Consider the following 22500-nt stretch of genomic DNA (forward strand, 5'->3'; position numbering starts at 1 on the left):
TTCGTCTTCTTCTCCCCACAGCGCCAAAGGGGCGGTCTTCCTTTTTGGTCGCCCTAATGGCTCAATTTGCAAATGGTTTAGTCCTTATGGTGTGCGCGCGCGCCCGTGGTTCCCTGGCGCACTGCACTGGAAGAAAGCGGAGTAACGGCCGCCCTTGTGGCGTACGCCACACTCTCCAGGGAATTTCTCCGGGGGGGTGGTTCAAAGAAAAATTGGTCTCTTTATGCTGAGAGCTGCAGACAGACACAGACGGACCGTAAGGTGCGCGGTACCAACGTAAGGCTGACGCAGATGTCACAGAGAATTTGCTGGAAAAGTTGCAGAAAAGTAACTCTGCATAAGCGAGCGACCGAGCGAGTGCGATGAGAAATGGTCAATCCAGACGCGGACGGACAAACACACTGGCACCTGGAGGCGTTCCGCGGACGCGTTGCGTCAATCCCATTAGCCATCATAGTGGCCACGGAACAATAGACTATCATTAATAATTTATGCTTCTCCTCTTTCCGTCGCAGGTATGTCAAGGGGACAACCATTCGCTTCCAGCATCCGGGGACATCTTTGAAAACTCGTGCCTGCCGGCCACAGAGCACCGGCTTGTCGTCGTACCCCGAGAGCGAGCATTCCAGCAACCCCGGGGGCCAGCTGGAGTGTGGCTGACGATCAGGCTGACTACAAATTCCAGGTTATGAAATATATGTTTCCCCATAAATCAGCTCACCAGGTTGCCCGGTGCCACGGGACGGGGATGCCAGGTGAGAAATAGTGACACAGAATCATCGCGGCGCATCATCCGGCCACACGGTGTTCCGCGCTGGAAAGTGTTGGATGAATTTCAGCTATTTCATTCACATTCTTCTTCAAGCTTTTCGATCCCTTTCAGACCATATTCACACACCGTTGTGTGTGCTCGGCCAACCGATGGCATCCACCGCTATCGGTGGTGGTGCTGGTTCACTGCTTTTCACCTTTATTCCACTTCCCGGGAAAGCCACTCCGCCGGGGAGTTGAGGTTGAGAGCTATCTCGTGCGCTCGTTCGTGGTGTGCTTCCCTTCCCTGTCTGCGATATTACTTGATTCTTGCTCCTGCGAGTCAATCGTACACATCCTACACATCGCCTCTGAAGTCGTTTTGCTTCGAAGATCCTCGGGCGATGGAAGCGACGCCAAGACCACCAACGTCTGCCATTGGTTCGCCATTCTATCCTTCAGTTTGGCCCCTGGGGGGGGATAAGAAAATTGGAACATCCAAAGGACACTACGTGCTGGAGCTACCGAGCGAGCACGGTGGCAACGGTGACATCAACCTTCTTGCACCCCCGCCCGTGGGATGCCATTCCCGTTTACCGCCCCGTCTGTTTTGTGGTTCCCTGTGTGGGCTTCCGGTAAAGTGAAAATCGAATCGGAAACCACGCCAGCCCACGGGCATCGGTGGCCAACCCACAGACTCTGTCCGAGATAAGACGATTGAATAAAAATGAGGATATTACTTGCCCCCGGGAGTATCGTAAGCCGGGAGGGCGCTTCTTCTGCGACGATAGAATAGACGTAAGCGCCCGAAACACCGGTGTACCGGGTGTACCGGTGGGCTCCACGCGAACAGTGGATCACATCGAAACGATGGTACGATTGTATCGGAATTCGAAGACAGAAGTTGCTTGAATACGGGAGTAGACAATGAAACGTGACGCATATATTGTTCTACTTACGGGGCTTATGGAGTTTTGGGGTTTTATGTGGAAGTCCTGTGAGCGATTTGATGGCCAGCAGATGGCGTGTGTTCCCCAGTTGTTTCTCAAACAAAACTTCCACTAATAATGCATCGCACGTAGCCGAAGCGAGTGCCAGTGCATCCACTGAATGAACAATGCCCGTTCCTTGAACTTCTGTTTCCTAAGATGCACTGCATTGGAGCTGCAAAGGAATTGTCCACCCCCCGGGGGGAGGTTTCTGTACTGTTGGGCACGTCAATTACACTACGCGTCCCTGTCCTTTGTCAATCAGCAGAAGAAAATGGCATCAACTAATCGACCATCCGGTAGGAGTTACGGAACAGCTGTGCGAGTGGCAGGACTCAGGTCCCAGATTCCACCGCTCCGCTTCCAATTTCGAACGCTACGTAATCACTCCCCGGAGAAATCTGGTTGATTGGCCGTCCAGTATCGACTTGTCATTCGACCTGGTTCGGTGTGCCGGATCCGGCTGGTTCGCCGATTCCCAAGTGATCTTTAAGTGTAGTCCTGAGCCTCCCCGCACTCCAGCAACCGAACAATGGTTGCAATCGGAAGCAGGAAAAAAAACTAGAAGGAACTTCTTAACTTTTTAGCGCAAGATTCTTTTTGTTACTTTCAGATTCTTAGGAATGGTATTTCCGCGTACAAGTCAGTACAAGACGCTAGGACAATGGTTACGGTCAAGCTGCCAGTGCCGGCGCACCATCAATGGCCGTTTCATGGTTTTTCCCCGTTCGAGTTTCTAGCTGAACGCGGCATTCGCAAGCAATCAGTGAATTGGTTCGATTGAAAAGTCGTAAATCGTTGGAAAGCGATACTTTTTGCCCGCGAAGTTCAGTAGTAGATCGACGGAGTGAGCAACGAAGCGAGCGGATGGACGAAACCGAGTCGTAAATGCACAATGAAAGGCTTTGCCTTTTGAATGGCAATAGCGAAGCCGTGGCGGAAAAGCCGTGTGGATGATGATGATGATGAGGAAGCCGTTTGTGGAAGGAGGCAACAACATTTTCCCGGAATTTCATTTCGAAGGCACCAGGCAGGATAGCGAAGGACGAGGGACGTATCCTGTGTTGAGTGCCGAAGCTGAAGTGCATCTGCAATCCACATACAAGTTGGCCAGCATTGGAAATGGGGCACAACGAATTGGAAAACGAGCGCAAATCCACCGAAGCCCCCCCCCCCCCCCTTTCTGCAGCTGCTACGTTCCACCGTGCAGTGTGCCGGTTGCAGCAGCGAAAAGAATCAGAAGTAGCAGAATGGAAATTCCTGGTTTCTGGTTGTTTATTTCATGAACTTATCAAAACCGTTCAGCCAGTCAATCCCGGTCCCGGGGCTTTGCACCGTGGCCAGCAATGGCGGCAGAGGGCAGAATCGGCAAAGAACAACAACGGACCAGCATGGAAAAACCGGGGGGTGGATTTTACCTCAAACCTCTGGCAGTACCTCCCTTTCACCGTCTGAACCGTTGAGATGCCGAGGTAATGTGCTTTTGTGCACACGGCATGATGTTTCTACCTCAATTCCCTCTGTCTATCGCTCAAAGGACGACGAGGAGGAGGAGGAGTCAAACCGAGGGGGAAATGATGCGAACAAAAGGAAGTAAAAGCCCTCCAGAGGGAGCTTCGATAGCGGGGGAATACGAGCAAAAAAGGTAGCAGTCGAGTCGGTGCCGAGATGTTTCTCCATTTCCACCGGCTTCCGATTTGATCCGATATGAATTCTGGACCGCCACAACAACAACATCAACAACGACAGCAAACAATACAGTTGTTCCGTTGGCAGGTCTATTCCTTCTTCTGTTTTTTCCCCCTTTCTTTTACTTTTCTTTGCTTTCAGTCTTCAGACAGAGTGCCTGTGGAAGGTTCTGTGTTTCGTGATGAAATGGAAAACCGATAGAGGGACATAAACGACATCAGCAGCAACTCTTCTTCTCCTTCAGCGATCAGCGAGAAACTTTGCCTTTTCCAAGGCGTACCGAGCGATCTTCACTTCGCTTCATGATTCGTAAATTGGGCTTCACCTCCCATGGCGTTTTGCTCTCGCTCTCTGTGAAATGTGCAAATATGTACGCTAGCTAGGAGCGTTGGGTAAATTGTTGCTGCTCTAGTGTGCTCTAGGGGGGCGCGCGAAGAGGTACCATCGTTTGGGGCTCTGATCCTCCCCGTGATCCTGCTCCGTTTGCTACCGCGATAGTGCGGTTCCTAATAATGATATCAACAGTTTCTCGCCGTTCGGAATGGGACGTCCGATACCGCAAAACGATATCGTTCAGGCGTACAACTTCTTCTTCTTCTACTTCTTGAGGAGCCACTGGGGGGCCAAGCAGCACCAGAAGCAGCAGCAAACAAGATAAACACAGCGCCGAGCGCAGCAGAAAACTTTCTTCGCTTCGATAACTTTGGCGCCCATAGCATCTCCTCCTCCCCCCGGACGCCGGCTTACGGTTCGCTTTGCCGGGGCTCAATTCCACGGCGAATCAGCGAAAAAGTTTGTCAACACATTTGGCATACGCGATGGCATAGCAGAAGATGTGGCCCAACTTGTGGATGGGCCATCGCGATTTTGTGGTCCGACGAAGACAAACAAACTCTACATGAGCTCTACGCTAGGTTTGTGAGCCTCGGCGAGGTGGGTTGGTGGGAGATCGAACAATGTAAAATCGCGATATTTTTCGCTGATCAGTTGTTGCTCACTTTCTTGCTGAGCCGTATGCCGTATGGAATCCACTTTACTTCTTCTTGCGTTGCATTTCCAACGTTTCATTGCTATTCAGGAATGTTACGGAAACGGCTGGAAGGGTGGGGGGGGGGGGGGGAGTATTTGTTTTTTGTGTTGCAGAATGATCTCGAATTGTTACGTTAAGGGAGCAGGGAATGAGGATTTGAATGATATTAATCGTATCACCACTTTAAACTGTAAGCATCTGCTGTATATACTTCGATATTGTTGCGAAAAGGGCTATCAATTTAAATCGTCGATATCACAAACTCAGGAAGACGATTTGCAGTCTTACATCACATATTTTTTTAAGCTTAGCTAATCGATGCTTTTGACAGTCACATTTAAATCGAGCATGCCTTAAAATTCTCTTTAATGAAGCGTCTTGCAGTATTGATAAATTAACTTTAAAAGTATTAGTTTCCTCCACTTGGGCTGCCTTCAACAGATGAAACAAGAGGATTCTCATAGAAACCAATGCCATCTTCGATGCTCACCACACTTCTCCATGGTGTACCAAAATCTCAAGCGAAACATGAGAAATCTTATCTGAAGAGCTAGGGCACACAAGTGCCCTGTATCCTGGTATTGTTGCTGCTCACCAGCGAACCAGTTCTGAGAACTACCTTAGCCAAACAGGATTCCAACCGACCGACCGACCGGCCGACCAACCGCGCACAGACTGATAATCACAAAAGCTGAAAAGAAAATGAAAACTCCTAGCAAAAAGAAACCGACATGACCAGTAGCAGCATTCTCGGTGAAGGCTCCTATGTTGCTGCTGCTGCTACTGCTGCTGCGCTCGCTTACGTCACATACACCGGCCTGATGGAATGTAGGGAATTCATCATCCCTGTGCTGGGCGAGCGAATGTTTCATGTGATGAAACATTCATCATTCCTCACACATTTGACTGCCACCGTCAACCGTCTTTTGCGCTATATCCTTGTTCACGGATCTCTCTCTCTCTCTCTATCTCTCTTGATTTTACGCTTTTCCATCCGCTAAACAAGCGCAAAAGTGCTTGTGTGCTTGGTTGTGTTTGTGTTTAAGTTTGCTGCGTTTGCACTTTCTTCATCTTGCTGGCATATTCGTTGCCTTCCTCTAGTAGTAGTTGCTGTGGTAGTAGCTATCTCCCACCGCGCCAGCTACTATGAAGCACGACCGCCAGCACTTGTGCGCCATGTTCATGCTTCTTGTTTTTTAATGTTTTGCTTTTCCTCCTCTCGATGCCAGAGCTTTGCAAGCTAAAGCCCAGCATAGCTTATGCTCAGTCTCGCGTACATCGGTCGTCGGCTGGCAGTGCGATGGTACCCCAAACACAATTTTCACTATAAATTATGATAATGTTTAGATTACTGCTCTGCCAAGTATCGTCATATGTTAGGTCGCACAGCAAGGATACAACACCGACCGAGCGTTCAACGAACGGGCCCGATACGGATCAACAGGACAGAGAAACAAGTACCCGTACCCGAGGGTTGAGTTCCTATATTTGCATGAAGTACTTCATTTGTATTTAAATATGATTATGATTTCTTTTTGATTTCATTTGGTGGAATAGGATTCCACCTCGGCAGCGAAACGGACTCTACAGACGAGTGTAAATGGATTGGCGTTGCCATTGGTTACATATTGCAGCTCTCGTTCCGGGTGGTATGAGCTAGGATGAACAAACTATCAAACAAGCGAAATTGTAAACAAGCACCTTTCACTCCACAACGGAGAGCTGCATCGTCACTCCAATTAGAGTCGTCACTTCAATCGTTTGTACGGAATGAGCGGGACTGCACATTGAAAAAGGAAAAAGATAGCATTTCATTAACCATGCGATTGCAATTTAAATTTCCACCCAACATGCAACGCTTACATCTCGCACATAAAACTAATATTTTTCAAAGTGGAAACGAGTTGCTCACTTTTTTGTGAAATTCCAAATCAACCAAACGAACCTCTACATTCCTGCAAACTAGTTTTTGCGCATAACTCCGATGCAAACAGACACTTGTCTGTTACTGGCCGTTATTGATACTAGCGTGCCGATGCATCCGGGGCCACTGACTGGAGCAACTTTTTATGCTGCATTCGAAATTCCTACAGCAGCAACAGCGCTACTAGTGCTGCACTAGCGTGGCTATATTAAACTTTTAATTTACTTAGCGTGAACACGCGAACGCGTTGGGATGTGCAATGTGCGGAGCTGCAAAAAGAGAGAAACATGCGGTACTTTGATTGAATCATGGATTGCTCGCTGACAACGATGGCTACCCGGGATCTCGTTCGCAAGAGCTGCCCTTTCGCATCGTTGTGCGTCATCGCATTGGCATCTCTCGATTCCTCGTCTTGAGTTTCACAAAAAAGAAACTATCGATCACTGTTCGATGTTTTGCATCGGGTTTTCCCGGGAAGCTATAGAGAGCAGTTTGTAGGGGATTTCATGTCAGCTCGGTCAGCAGCAGCTCGGCACCTTTTCCACGTGTCACTCTTGATCAAACCCCACACCGACCGGTTGCGGATCCCGTAATCCCTAATTCCGGTCGTCAGCGGCTACTCATGCCTAATCAGCGCTGAGTTGAGTGACACTTTGGTTTTGGACACTTAGTCCCCCGGACCGGAGAGATTATGCAACCTGCCCGATGGTATGCGGGATAATTAACGAAACGCTCCAAAAACCGACAAATTACATTCCACTGACGGTTGACGACGGTTCGGTTTGACGGCTGTCCCGGTAGGTCGGTCATGCTCGATCTTCATCTCGCCACGATCTGGTGTCGGAGTGAGTCGGAGACAAGTTACTTGGATGCGAAATCAATTATCGGTTGTCCTAGGCGTGGGGATGGATTGCGTTGAGGACGAAATTTGACTGCCAGAATCCATTTATAACGCTGCTACGTATGTGACATCCGATCAAGGATGGCTTTTTTTGTGACAGAATACAAGAACATACCATTACATGAGTTATGTAATGGATTTCGGGAAAGTAACATAGAAACATAGAACATATTTCTTCTAGCTATCAATAAGAACAGTTTCATCTAACCATTTTGCATTATTCTCAACAATTCAAAGTGATACTAAGCTGAATATTAATGAAATGTTACTTTGAAATTGATTCAATTCTCCTTCTTTTTCATCTACGACTGCATCTTGCACTACAATTGAGCTACCGGTGGTGTTAGCATCCAACAAGCACCGAGAAAACAAGCTACTCCCCGGGTTGCTGTCAACCGAAAGTAAACTTGAAGTGAAAATAAGAAGAACTTATCACCCTTCTCTCCATTATTTTCCGGGTGTTTCGATGGCAGTAGTTGATTATTCACCACCTGTCACCGGTTTTGTAGCGAGTGTCATCGAGCTCCAACAACGCTCAACCGAGAAAAGGTCCTGCCATCAGATAAAGAGTGTCGGCCGAGAGTACCGAGCAAGGAAGCAGTGACATTAAGAGTTGATGTTGCTTTAAGTGCACCAGCCTCTCTCTCTCTCTCAGACACACAAGTCCTTAGTATCTACTGTGTCTTTGTGTGTGCGGTCCACGTGTCGCCAGAAGTGCAGCAACCACTTTTCTTGCCCCCGTTTTTCACCGACATGAGACGCTAGTTTGGGTAGCCTGGTTGATAGATGCTCGCGCGTGCCCGTGGCCGACGCTTGGGACACTCCAAAACAAAATGACGTGGAGTAGGTTTGCTCGTGTCTCGGGTTTATCTTTCTCATTTATCTTACATCAAATTAATGTTTACTTTCAGTGAACACACCTCCAGCGCAGCGACCACATGTCAGCGAGTGGCGCACTTCCTGAAAACCCACCCATACATGTTTCGTGTTTCGATGGGGGAATTGTTCCTTGAATGGCGTCGTCAACCGGGAGGAACTTAAAATTTCTATTATTGGATGCTAGCGAGCGCTGAAATGGCGTTGATTGAAGGCAAACATGTTTGATGTTTGGATTCTTCGCCTCGATCCCCGGGGAAGGAAATATTGCAGGATGAGGAGCAATATTGGATGTCAGCGCCGCTTTGTGTGGCTGCCGGCTTGAGCACGTAAGTGGGAAGTTACCCAATACACATCATCCAAAAAAACAGCTTTTCACTTCACCTCAATCTCAGTTTCTGTTGGCCGAGTTGGCACCCAGAAGTTGTCCCCAGAAATCAATAACGGATAGCCTGTGCTGTGGAGAGATAAACCCACTCCTTACCTAGTCCTTGGTACGCGCCTCTAATGTACTCCGAGGGGCTGCGGAACTTTAACTTTCTTTGTTTTGCTGTCATAAGACTTTGCCAACAAACGACCCTCGCCCTGCTGGGCGCCCGGCGAGAGCGCACAGATCATAGTCATAATTTGTTTTTATTTTCCCATAAATCAGGAGCGGAAAACTTACGAGTCACGATCCTTGGAATTCCTCCCCAGGAGAAAAGGTCGTTTTTGCTGGTGGGATCTTCGCTCGAAGACTAAAGAGTAACTTATTGCTTTCGTGGTTACAGCGGCTACAAGACAGCGATACTTCAATTTTTGAACCAATTTGCTCACAAATGAAGGTTTGTGGGCTGGGCCACCGAGGTGACCTTAGGCTTTTCAGAACGGAACTGGTTCTGCACAGAACTGTCCGGCACAGTGACGGCTTCGAGGCGAGGCGAGGCGACTTTGCAGACAGTTGGTAAGGTAAATACGATGCTATATAATCGAGAATCATTACGAATTCATCAGTCACTTCCACAGCTCACAGTTGTGCTTGTGTGCTTTTGTATGGTTTACGCTGTCTGCATCTGAAGACTAGCACCGGCTCCCTGTCCAGCGCTGCCCAGTACAACCAGGAGAAGCAGCATAGAAGTATAGTCTCCGGTGAAAGTACGAGATCCTCAAATTTATTATTTATGCAGAGTCACAAACAGATGCCCACCGGATCCCTGGAACTGACCACTGCAAAGGGGAGCTTGGTTGTTGGTTGTATCATTCTTTCTCCCAAGAGAAAGAGAGAGAGAGATAGCGAAAGAGAAGCGATGAAGGGAAATAGGAATTGGCCTGACCAAAAACCAGAACTCACCAGAGCGTTAATGCTAAGCGGGAGAAGATTAACCAACGCCAGAATCCTGGACTGTCCATTGCAGATGGAAGTAATTTCGGGACCAAAGTCAAGGGCAGGCCACGTGTGTGTTCAAGCAACCGGAAACTGATTTTCCAATTGTAATCATCGCCGGGCTTCCAATCGTAGCGATCCTCCTCTTTCATCTCGATCCACTCAACATCTGCCGCACCAATCGTTCCGGCAAGCGGCAAAGCAAATAAGGATTTGGCCAAGTTTGCCACGTGTAGCGTGTGATTCCCATGACTCCACAGTGCGCTCGCTAATAACACGCAGCAGTTCAGCACCGGCTGACGTATCGCTACGCTTGACGTTAACGAGATCGGAAGGCGACACAGTTTGGCGAGCTCGCGCCGTGCCCTGTAACACCCAGGTGACGTCTATCAGGGGAGGGCAAAGGGCGGTAAGGCGATCAAGGATTTAGGACGAAAGTGATGGCACAAATCCGGCCCGAAAATCAATAGCGATAAAAATGGAAAGCAGCGCGAACCGGGCGCGCGCGTGTGGCCTTGGATCCAGTTCGTTGTTCGCAACTGGTGGTGATGCTGCTCGTCGTCTTCGTCGTCGTCGTCGTGCGCGTGATGAATATTCATTGCACATGCATGGTAAAAGAACGCGCTCTGATCGTCCTTCACGGACGTCCACCGAGTCTTGAAGAGTATTTATGCGCCTCGCATCGGTGGCCTGCGATCGGTACCCGGATTTAGCGTCGTTGCCCGCGATGAAGCGTAAAATTCGCCACCAACACCTACCAGCCGGCCACAGTCAGCCAAGCGACTGACAACCAAGGATTTACGACGCCGAGGACGACGGCCAGGGCTAAATCCATAAATGCAAAGGTCAGCCGTCAGCTCCCCAGCCATTGGCTTGCCTAGCAGCGACCACGCTTGACGATGATCACTCATAAATAACGCAAGATGAACCTGGGAACCACGTTCCTTTATCCTTCGATCCGGTTTAGTCGGGTTCTCCGCTTGGGTTACTCCGCTCGCTGTTGCGCTGTCATCCTTGACTGGAATTGATTGAGATTTTCTTTGAATTTTCTCACTTTCCTCCCCAGCGGAGCTCGTTCGGGTTATCCTTTCATCCTTTCCTTCTCCTCCTTCAGCACAAACAAAAAATCACACAACATGAAGCTAACCAGCTCGAACTACAAATACCTCTGCAAATCTCTGCCCTGGTCCGCCAGCTCATGGTTTGATACATGAGCTCACATCAGAAACCATCATTTGCTCGCTGCTGCTGCTGCGTTGGGTTTCACTTTGGCTAATGGCCACTACCTCCATCACTAGCGGCGTTCCCCCGTGGCGTTTAATCATCACTCACATCCTGCTAGCACCGCACTGGCCATCGTATGGGGCATTTCCGGTACAATAACATCCTAAGCCACCGGCAGACTCCCCGCTGTTTAGCGGAAACGATCCACCGGAGCTGTGTGTGCCTGATAGGATGATGTTGGCAGCTGCTCGTGGTGTGAAATGGTTTCTGACCATTTTTTTACATGAGCTTTTACGGGGCGGCCTTTCTGTGTGAAAATAAGCTTTTCTCATAACATCATAATAGATCCAGTTGTTGGACCCCCGGGAGGCGGAGCACGATGGATTCATCAGCATCCTTCCGGTGCTCCACTCCACAGCCCATCAACAACCGGAAATGCCCCGCTGCGGCACATGCGGCCACAGAAGTGAAACAATCGTTTTGCATCAAGACAGTTCGGAGTTCGCTCTCCATGGGAGTAGAAGCACAACTTTTGCCTCGCCTTCCAGTTGCTGTGCGCGCTCGCGATGTAGCATTAAATCTTGCTGCCAAAACTTCCGCAGCCGAGGAAATTGATTTAAAATAAAGTAATCTCAGCCCGGACACAGCATGTGTACCGCCACACCGCGCACTTACTGAAGGAGTCGAGGAAATAAAAGAAGCATTTTACTTCGCTAAAAAACATTTAACTCCTTCGCGCTGATGGTGCTCCCGTTCTCTTCCTCGTTTCCCTTTTTTTATGATGCGAGTGGAAGAAAAACTGATGTAGCCGTTGCCGCCACCGCCAGTTGGACTCATATTTTTGTTGCGAACTTTCCTTTTTTCCCGATTCGCCGGCGTTGTTGCGCTCAAAGTTTATCCGTCATCAGCACCGGGGCGAGCTCGAGTAGGAGCTTCGCCTGGCAGGCAATTCATCTTGGGGTCCCCACCTGTCTGTCGGCGTTGGTTGGTGTGTGCGCTCACGAGCACCGCATGTACCGTTGCGTTCTGGTGGAAAATCCAATTTTCTTTATCTCTTCTTAGCCCGCCCCTCGCGGCCCACGGCACCATTCGATCGGGTGGTGGTGCCACCGGTTCGGGTCGTTATCTTCTTGTGCACCATCTCGGCGGGAGTCTCGGTATGACGGCAAACGACAAGAACAGCATACACGCCACAAATACAGCAATTAGGGCCGGTTGAATTGCGAGCGAGTGCGGTTCGTTGAAAGGACAAACGAAAGAGAAGGCCCTTTGATAAAATGATTGACTTACGCGCAATTTCGAGTCCATATTTTGTCCATTTCTATGGTTTTGTAGTGAATGAAAGAAGCTTTAATCGAATGATTTGAATTGAAAGATTGAAACATGGGGTTCCTGACGAGAATTCTTCATTAAAATACCCTCACTGACATTTATTAAGGACGTCAACAGTCGTCTTACAACAACCAATAGGTTTGCGAGACGCAAATTGTAACTATTACTTCAGCAGAAACCTCTCTCGAATACCCACATCCTTAGTAATATCCATTTCCGTTTACTTATCCGCAACAAATGAGATGCTTCTTTTTCTTTCCTGCTAGTCACCGATTTGAGCAGTGTCCATTTTCACACGCCCAAGCACACCCGCAAAACCAGGAACTGCAAACGTTGGCAAATAATGAAAATGGGAAAAGTTTCCCCAACAGCAAATTTCGTATTTTCCTTTCCATGGAAAACTCCGGAATCCGCTTCACACATGCCGGCCTGTCGGTGCTGCTCCGGTCTATTCACATACTACCTGGATTTGAATCCAAGCAATCCAAGCATCCAACACGGTGATTGCTTCGAAGATCGAAGAAGCCGACAGAATCCCCCAAATGCTCCGAAGTAAATGGCCTACTACGACCCGGCGGTAAGCGGTGGGAATGTGGCACAAATGTCATCGATTGGCCTCTGCGATTTGGGCCAGGACATGGCCAGGGTTCGGGGGGCGAGGGCAGGGATTTTTTCACTTTCGCCTTCGCCCCGACCTTCGCCCTATGATGGAAGCGATCTAGCGAACCCCAAGACCGCCCTTTTTTCCATCATACTTTTCCATCAAACTTTCACTCGACGGGCACAGGCAGCCTGTGGTCGGCCGCCGAGTCGGTTGGTCGGATGGACCTCTGCCTCTCTGACACACTGACAACGTGGCTTGCCCGAGCGGAGAAGGACGCTGGCGCTGGATGCTGGTTGATGGATTTGACGAAGCAATTTGTCTGCTTGGAACGAATAAATCAGCCTTAACTTCATGGGCTTTGTGCTTTTGTATGTATATGGCTGTGTGTCTGTATGTGTGAAGGCGAAAAGCAGTAAATAAATTCCCGCTCATCTTCTCCTTCCCTCGCTCAGGGAAGTTACCTCCTGCTACTCTTCGGCCCCAAAAAACCGGCTGGATCAACGCAGCGACCCCTACCGATGAGGTGTCGTGTTACGTGTCTCCCCTCCCCCCGAAGAGGACTAACAGCAGAATGCGTCAGACCTCGTGGTGGCGTAAAACTTTGGCCCAAAGCCTTGACATGCCAAGGTAATTTGCAAAACCCTGTCCATTTCCTGCCGCTCTCTCTCCCTCTCTGCGGGCAAGTAAGGATGACGACAAAAAATGGGAAAGAAACGAAACCTGGGTGTCAAGGGAGGGAAAGGTATCACCTAGCGAGAGAAGGGAGCGGGGTTGAAAATAAACTCAACTACCATCGCCTCCCACTCAGGTTGGTGGCTCGACAATTGCTATGTAAATTCAGCTGTCGCAACTCTCTCGGATCGTCGGGATTCGTCGAGACAGAGACGACGGTAGACACCGCTAGTCCGCGTGCGCTGCACTGCGCTGTGCTGCGGAGACAGTTGGAGAAAGTTTACTTTTTCACTAATTTATTATGCCTCTTGTGTGAATGGAACCGGGAACATGTGACAGCCGGCAGGCGAATGAAGAACCAATCGTGGGGGGTCGTGTGAGACGGAAGGCTGGGATTGATGATGCGGCCTGACAAATTAACTTGCTATTCACGTGCGCAAGGGAGGGATTCATTCTGATTTATGTTTTTTTATTTGCTGAACATGGAATTATGTTGGATTAGATTGCTCTCAAAGTTCTTTCAAAATAACGTTTCGTGCCATTTCATTAACTGCTTTACAATATTTTAGAACAGTAAATCATTCTGCAGGCATTAGCTATTATTAACTTGACGGACATTTTACGAATTTTCAGCCGTGTCCTTGTAGATATGCTCTTTCATCTACGTAGAGTTCTTCCAATCAAAAACTGTCCTTCAGATCTTCATCTGATGGCGATTACGTCTTCATAACAACCTGTGGAAGTTCAGCATACGCAGAAGTCAACTTATTCCGATAAAAAAATCAAAGATAATCCTGCAATCTAAGAGGAAAAAACAGGGAAAATTCCCAGAGAGGTCGTGTCCGCAGTCTTACCTCAATCATCTTGGATTCGTTCGACTTTTTGCCAGCGCTCGCAAGGCGAAGGCACAAGAAATACTGCCATCCATTAACCCACACCTTCCAGAAGCTGATCTCTTGGCTCCGGAGACTCCGGCAAGAAGTTCATCCACCATCATTTCATTCCATTTCATTCTCGCATCGATATCGATAAAATTCCGATCGAACCGCCCAGAGCTTCAGGGCTCGCTCACGGTACTACGGTCCGGAATACTTATTCTCGACCGGCATTAACCATCCGTGCGTCCGTCCGTCCGTCCGTTCCTTGCCTCGAGAACCTTCTCGCGGCTGTGTGGAAGGAATTTCTTCATTAAATTCTTTGCCTCATCCACACCGATTACCAGTCCATTCCGGCCACAATCAATTGGCGGTGGATTCGGATCGGATCGGACGCAAAAAAAGGGGTGATCCGTGCTGTCAGTGGCCGTCAGGATCGTTTCTTTGCAACTGCGTTCGATATTATCCTTTTTCTTTAATTACGCGGTTCGGGTTTTGCGCCAGAACGCATTGGAAATGCAGCAACGGGGCAGTCGGCCCCGTGGAATGTTACTAATGTTCGCCGTGGAATTTCGCATTCGCGGAACTCCCGTTTGCCTAACATCAAACGAAACGAGTGTTGCCGACACTCCCGTCCCGGAGAAGTCCTTTTTGGGGGTTGCAAAGGTCCGTTCAGATGAGCCGTTGACTTACCTTTGAGAATGTACAGCAGTAGAAGGGCCTGGGCGAGGCCGCGTACATCCATTGTGTTGGCGAGGCGCCCGTAAAAGGCATAGACGTCCGAGCTCGCGCGATGCTATTGACGGTGATGCCGGTCCTCGTCCTCGACCACGTCCTCACCACCACCAGCACGATTCACACTAAGGCTTAGCGCACAGTAACTCCATTTTTGCCGGCAAACCACTGCACTGCAACTCACTCTGCGCTAAGAAGTCAAAGGAATGGTGGATAGTATCCATTTGTCGCTCGAGTCGCACGGTGTTGGCGGTGACTGCTACCTTGGTGGCGCTACCCAGGCGGACGATAAACTACGACCACGTAGTACCTCACTTATTTATGGAATTTTAAATGTACATGTCATGCCGCTGTTCTCACTCACTTTTAGCTCACTTTTTCCGGCTCACTGGCTTCACTTTACGCTGCTGCTGCTGCTGCTGCTGCACTGCACCAATGCTCCGGCTGCAAAGACCCTGCGGCAAAGATTGGGGCAAACTTTCTTTAGTTTCAAGTTCGGCAACGCCGTCCGGGCGCATCCAGTTCCTTCCTTACTTCCTTTCCTTCCCCAGAGAATGGCCCACTGCGCACCAATTTCGAAAAAAAAAACGGATAATTCATTCGAGTAATTAATTATTTGACTCCGACAAACTCATCCTTTCCTAGGGAAGGGGGGAAAGGGGGGAAGGGCTGCTCGGAACTACCACTTTCTACACTTGGAATTCATCTCAGTCTCCATTTTCGGGGACACCGCACCGCAACTGCACCGCACTGTTGGCGAAAGTCACGAAACTGTCCCATACCGTACCCGTGGGGTTCCAATTATCGACGGAAAATCAACGGAAAAATTAAAACTTTGTCCCGGAATGGCGTCGCTATCGGGGCGGAATGCGGAAGGGAACTTTTTCCGCGAGTTTCACTGCCGGTCAGTAGTAGTGGCGTACCGGTGACCGAATTTTTTAAAGGAACGAACGACTCCATTAACTGCTGCTGGTTGTGTGCGGCCAAGGAATGGGGGAAAGGGAGTGTTAATGGCATGGAAACCAAGTGCCGAGCTGGCGTACGCTATCACTGCTATGGCTAGCGGGTAATTTAGTTGATTGCATAATTTGAGGAACCCCGAAATGATAAATTAAAATGAATGGAGTTCGGTTTTGGTGGAGCAGAATGAGTGGAATGGAAATGTTAATAATTTTCTGGCGAATTTATTCTTAATGTAGTGCTTATTTCAATCAGTCTTGATCTTTCAAACAGGCGCAATCTGTTAAATATCTTTTAAGAATTACATATTAAATTTGCTTGCATGGAAGCTCTTTTAGTTTCCAATCATTTCCAAGCTGCGTTCGAAGAGCGTAGCTGATAATTTGCCAAGAAAAATCACAAAACTTAATAACCTGATACTGATTGACATGAGATTTCATTATCTGATGCGCATGTAATCAACAAGTAATTCATATTACTGGAAGGCGTCATGTGGAAATTATATACGTGCCCTTCTATACTGCACGTCAGTTCCTTGATCGAATGAAACGTATTATATTGGAAAAAGGTAGTCCCTTCATCGGAGGGAAATTCATTTCCATGAAAGATAAAAGATTTAATTAGTTTTGTACCGTAGAGAAACTCTTTGAAGATCACATTGGAATATCCTTCATAATGTAAAATGCTTTGTAAAGTTGATGAAAAAGATTTACAGGAAAAATGGACTCCTGAAAACACACCACAACCGATACGGGACCCTCCCTATCGCCCGGCTGTCGAGTGCAATGAAATAGAAAGCAAACGGAACGTCGGAAACTTCTCAGCAAAGTTACGTTCGGCACTAATTGAAGCCTTCGACTGCCAGATTTGCTCAATTTGTTCAATCGATCCGTCCCGCTGGGTGGCTGGCTGGCTGGCTGGCGATGGAAACGGAGTTGCAGCTCCAAACCGCACCCAAACCGGTGCACATCACGTGCCAACTGCTCTAAATCCCGAAACCTGGTCTAGCGTGGCCTGGCGCAAAGTGTTTTTATTTGTCAAACGGATTACTCGGCTAAAGTTTCGGCTCGGAAGCGCGCTGGAAGGTTGTTGGTGGAACGTGATTTTCCATCGAAGCGTTCGGCTTTCCTTTTTGCCACGAGCGAATGTTCCGGACGACTCCCAAGACACTTCTGGTCTCCAATTTTTCCTCCACCTCAAGTGCCACCGGTGCCGACGACTCTGTGAAGTCTCTCGGTGTGTCTGCGAGCGCCCAGGGTATGGATAAAAGATGAAGTAAACATTATACAAATGGGAAATTGATCTATGTCTTTGTCGTGTTTGTGGGCTTCCTCTCAAGCTCCCGGTAGAACAACCCGAGGAAACCGTGTTTCCGAAAGTCCTGCAAAGCCAAACACAACCGGCATTTCGGAGAACAAATCTCTGGTCTACGAGCAGAGAGCTTTTTTTGTGGGAACCGGCTCTGTTGTTGCGTTCTTCTGAGTCGGCTCGATAAATAAAACATTATTTGAATCCCCTCTCACTCCCTCTCTCTCTCTTTTTTCCTTTACAGCTAAGTACATTTCGCAAAAGTACTACAAAACCCCCTCGTCTCTGGCGCCCCTGGTACATTGGAGTTCTCGTTACCAAGAGTATCAGGTGGCACTAGCGACTACTGGCTGCTGCTGCTTCTGCTGCTGCTCAGCAGGTTCTGCTTCAACTTCCGCTTCAGAAGCTGCATAATAAATCTATCTAAACTTTCCTTTCCATTCCATTCCATGCCATGCCAGCTCCCGGTTGGCTGCCTGGCGTGTGTACGTAATAAATTAATCTCCTGACAGTTCACGGCGACTGGCAGCGCGACCTAATTGGAGCGAAAATTAAGAACCAACTTCCCCATTCGCCATCACCGCCATTGGTTTATGCTACGCAAACACGAATGCTGCCATCGAAGGACGAGAACGCGAACAACTCCTGGCAACGGCGAGCTGCAGCTTCTCCGGTGGTTTCCTTGTAGTAATGCAGCGACCCAAAACGAACCCGGGGGAACCCGGTTACCGTCGTCGTCTGTCGAGCCGAGCTCGATGTGTCGTTGCGGTAGCTTGAGCACATTTACTTGGTCCTCACCGTACCTGGCAGCCTGAACTGTAATGCGCACTCGGTTGGAAGAAACCGTGTCACGCGGCCACGACCACTAGCAGCAGTCGGGCATTTGTCACCATTTTGCAAATTGTGTTTGATATCGTCATTAGTGTGGACGTCAGGATGCACTGATGTTCACCACTTTGGCACAAAAAGAGTTTATGCTGAGACAAAGTTTTACTAGAAACGTTCACTCGTTTGCAAAGGACGTGGACCAACGCACATCAAAGCACGTCTTTCCTTTTTCGATCATCTCCTACACTTACTTCACTCTCCCCGCAAAAAAAACCTACCCAAAAGGATATCCGTTTCTGACAGCTTTTTAACTCGTTTCTCGTGCTCTCGAGAAAGATGCCCAGAAAGTTCATTAGCCCTCCATAACCAAAAACCTCCCCGATTCTGTCACTTTCACGATGCGAGATGCGAGTTTTTGGGGTGGGGGGGGGGGGGGCCGCTCACAGTAGCATGCACCGCAGCGGCACACCAGCAGCTGGCCACCGGGCTTAATGCTCAATAAACATTGCAGAACCATACGGACTGACAGTGACAGTGGTGAGTGAGGGATGGGAGGAGGGAACGGAGTAAACTTTTCTGCACAACAAACGGACCGACGAACGGCTGAACGGAAGGTGCCAGCATGGTCTGGATGACCAGCTGGAAGGCCTCTGGAAGGTTGGCCAACATTACGCCACAACCGAACCGGAACAACCAAACGCTCCAGCCAGCGATCCTGCTCAGCGAGAAAAGAACCGATCGACTCTTCACTCTGTATGTGTCCGCCCATGTGCTCGTGTGTGCCTGTGTGTATCTTTGACCACAAAAGTTAATCAAACAAGCGCTGCACAAACTTCACATATGTTGATCGGAGTTGGCCGTGCTCGACGGGGCCGGGGCCCGGCTAGGAAACCAAACTAACCTCAAACCGACTATCCTGACTTCAGGGCGACTGGCCGGTGATGGTGGCCAGTTAAAGGGGAAAAAGGAGCATGAATGTGTGCCTTTTCATCGTCGTCGTCGTTGTAGGGGAAATGAATATTCCATAAAGCACTGAAACTAGAGGATCTGGAGGATGGCATTTGCATGGCGCATAAACTTTCCTCTGGTGCAGCAGCAGGCTGTGTGCACTTCCATTTCCTGCCATCTTTCACACCAGCACCGGATGCTGGATGTTCGTGCTCCACTCATAAAACCCCGGGACCGATGTAAAATGGCGATGAGAAATCTAAATGATCATTCACATGTTCCCCCCCCCCCCCTAACCGAGATGAAGAAGATCTTCATCAACCTCCAGCGCCTAGCATTCGCAGTGCGCAGTGGTACACTTTGTACCGATCCGTTCCGTTGGAACTGACATCTTCAGAAAGGAAGGATGGTTCGATGGTGCTGGGATAGTGCAAACTTTTCCCTTTCGCCTATCGAGACGAGACCAGAGAGTGAGGTTCCCCGGCGAGGGGGCGTTTTCGAGTGTTTCCTTTCGAGTTTTTAAGCATATTTATCCTCGTCCTTTCCTCTCCCTCAAGTGCCTGCTGTGCATGCATGAATTTATAATACGACAAGAAGGTGAAGGAGGTTGAGGTCGCCACCCACACGCGGAAGGCCGCGTTGGTGGCGAAGGCGGCTCCTCAAACATTTATAGCGGTTTGCATTTATGCATTTCAGCATGCCAGCTCGCTGATACTGGTGCTGCTGCTGCTGCTGCTGCGCCGGCTGTGGCTCTATTTTTCTTCCATTTCCCGTGTGCAAACACGCGTGTGTGCGCGGGCACCCACGTTTGCCGATTAGGTGAGAACCGCTAGCGGTCCGTAGGAGTTGGAGAAAATTCATTAGATTTATTGATATCCTGACAGCGCCGTTGGTTCGCAGCGTTCACCATGTCTTTCTGCATCTCTCGATCACGGTGCAGCGGTTTGAGAGTAGGTGAATTTCAATTTCGTGCAGGCGTGCAGTGTGGTGAAGGATCGTATGATAAAGGAGGAGTTAAACTTTGCCACATTTGCTGAATATTCCATTTTTTATGTTGAATATTAAGTAGTTTAGAAAGTGGCTCTTGTGCTACCATTATACCGCAGATTTATTTTAAACGTGTACCATTTTGGGTCGTCTAACATTTAACAACAAACACACTCAAGATAAAAAATGAAAAACTATCGAATTTGATTTATCGATCAACAGTTTTCTCAAGTCTGGGAAAGTGCATTCGATGCACAAATTGCATCTCTTCTATCTTGTAGTCTACAGAACAAACAGCATTGCAATGTTGTCTTTAATATCGAATGGATTTTATATTTTAAACCTTGAATGAATTTTAAGGATTTTAACTCGAATTTGACTAAGAAATGCAGCAAATGTCCTTAAATTAAAGAGAGTTTTTAAAAAGAAGACCAAATAACTTCCTCTTCAAATTCAAACATTTGTTTGAGCATCAAATTGGCAAATTTTTATGGTCTGCAGCTGGTAAAAGGAACAGATTAAGGGTACTGATCTTATAATTCCACCATTTCCTATCTATTCCTGTGGTCAGTTGAATCTCTATCTCTTATCAAACCAATTGTGGCTCGGATTCCGAACGGTGGTGACCCCGATTCTCTATCTACTTACTTGAAATTGACCTCCACTATCGTAAAGGATGTAAAGAAGAGCAGTTTCCCCACAGAGACAGATAAAAAAAAGGGTCTTACTAGCTGGTTCCGATCGATTTTAATCGCGAAACCGTTTGGACAGCGAGCAAGTAGACAGCAGAGCAGCCGAGCTTGCTCCTGCATTTTGCATTCATTTGCAGAATGCTGACTCGGACCTCCTGGACCGGTCGGTCTGGACCGTCTGTCTCGAGTGTGAATGCCAGCGAACGAACTCGAACCACTCCGGTATCACCGGACCATTCGAAATGGATGGCCAACCAGCGCTGGCACCGGACATGATCAGCACCGGTGACACCTGCAAACGACCAGTTCCAGTAACGGTGACCGGCGATTAGCGTCCAGTTCGTTCGATCGAAGCTCAGCAGTCTGCAGCACACCAACGGACGACGACTGACACACATACACACGTGCGCACGTTGGCACACACTCCGACACAGCGCTCTCACACCATAAATTGTTCGCTTTTTAATTTGCCCAGCTAACGATCCTTCGATTTTGCATACGAACCTTCGACGGGATTGGGTGGCGAATGCTAAACGATGTGCAGCAGGGGGCAGGAGGGGAGGAGGGCGATTCCGAAAGCAGAATTTATGTAATGCTGATGCATTCACCTGCTACACCGATGTGCCGGGCCACAAAAGATAAGCTACATACCGCAGCTACATCTTACCGATGAGTGAAGCCGTGAAGAGAAAGAGAGAGAGAGAGAGAGAGAGAGAGAGAGAGAGAGAAAAGGGAGAAGCACGGGAGTGGAAATATCGGAAAATGCCCTTCCCGGTACCGAGGGGCCAAAAAGGGCAAAAGCCATTGCAGCAGCCAAGCCCAGCGCTGGCTACATGGAATTTCAATGAACAACGCTCGCTCACACACCGCATTTCGCTCGTTCCCTCGGTTATGCTCGAGCATGGCATGCATAAATGCACTTCTTCGCTTCGCTCCATCCGCTTGCATGCGGCCAACACGTGCGCTTTATTGCATCCTCAACTGCTGCTGCTGCAACTAGCGACCACCGGATCGGCACCGGTGCTCTCCTGTGTGCGAGTGCAGAGCATGATAGTTGGAATTAATAAGCCGTTTCTATCGATCGGATCGAATCGATCGGTTCGCACTGCGAGCCAACGCTCTGCAACTTATTGCCAAGAATGCATTCATTGCGAAATGAGCCACGGACGGGGCCAACGAGGTGAACGGGCAGAACGGAATGGGGGGGAATATAATATTGAACCACAGCGAGAGAACGACAGAAGAGCGGGAGCAGAATGTGCGTTTGAAGAATTTAATACATTCTCTTCTTATCAACGAGGAGCTCAAGGAGCTCAGCAGCTGTGCAATTTGTGCTATTGATTATGCATGTTACAAGCACGCATGTAACTACTGCTGCTGCTGCTGCTGCTGCTGCTGCTGTTGCTGATTATTCGTTTTCAAAATGAGTCCTTTCGGACATGCTGCTATGCTGCTTGATGGAATACCGAGCAGTACTCCCCTGGAATGTCCGTTCGCTCAAACGAGCCCATAATTGATGTTGCGCTGACGACGACCATGATGATGATGATGATGATGATGATGATGCTGGATGCTGTATTTATCAAATTATTAGTAGCTCCTCTTCTTCCGTAAGTAGTACAGTACCGGTACTACATCGATGCAGCCGAGCGCTAAATGTGATTCACAATGAAGGACCTGATTTAGGAAGCCGAACGAACGAACGAACGAACGAAAGAACGAGTTCCCGGTACCGAGAGTCTTGTGCTTTCATTCAGCGGATACTCCACCCATCAGTGATTCGTCGAAGTGAAGCAGGAAATCCAATTTTCGT

General features: G+C 48.7%; 1 protein-coding gene across 8 annotated transcripts in view; it reads right to left on the reverse strand.

The window, feature by feature from the left end:
* The window catches only part of LOC126577120 (Down syndrome cell adhesion molecule-like protein Dscam2), an 80392-nt gene that overhangs the window by 47515 nt on the left and 10377 nt on the right, over window positions 1-22500 (reverse strand). For 7 of the 8 annotated variants that reach the window (XM_050238543.1, XM_050238546.1, XM_050238541.1 and 4 more), the window contains exon 2: window positions 14923-15419. In XM_050238543.1, coding sequence (XP_050094500.1) covers window positions 14923-14974 — 52 coding nt within the window. In that variant the 5' untranslated portion in view covers window positions 14975-15419. The remainder of the gene's footprint in view (window positions 1-14922; window positions 15420-22500) is intronic. The other variant, XM_050238539.1, reaches the window with a different exon arrangement.

Source organism: Anopheles aquasalis, chromosome 3 (assembly GCF_943734665.1).
Source record: "Anopheles aquasalis chromosome 3, idAnoAquaMG_Q_19, whole genome shotgun sequence".
Lineage (NCBI taxonomy): Eukaryota > Metazoa > Arthropoda > Insecta > Diptera > Culicidae > Anopheles > Anopheles aquasalis.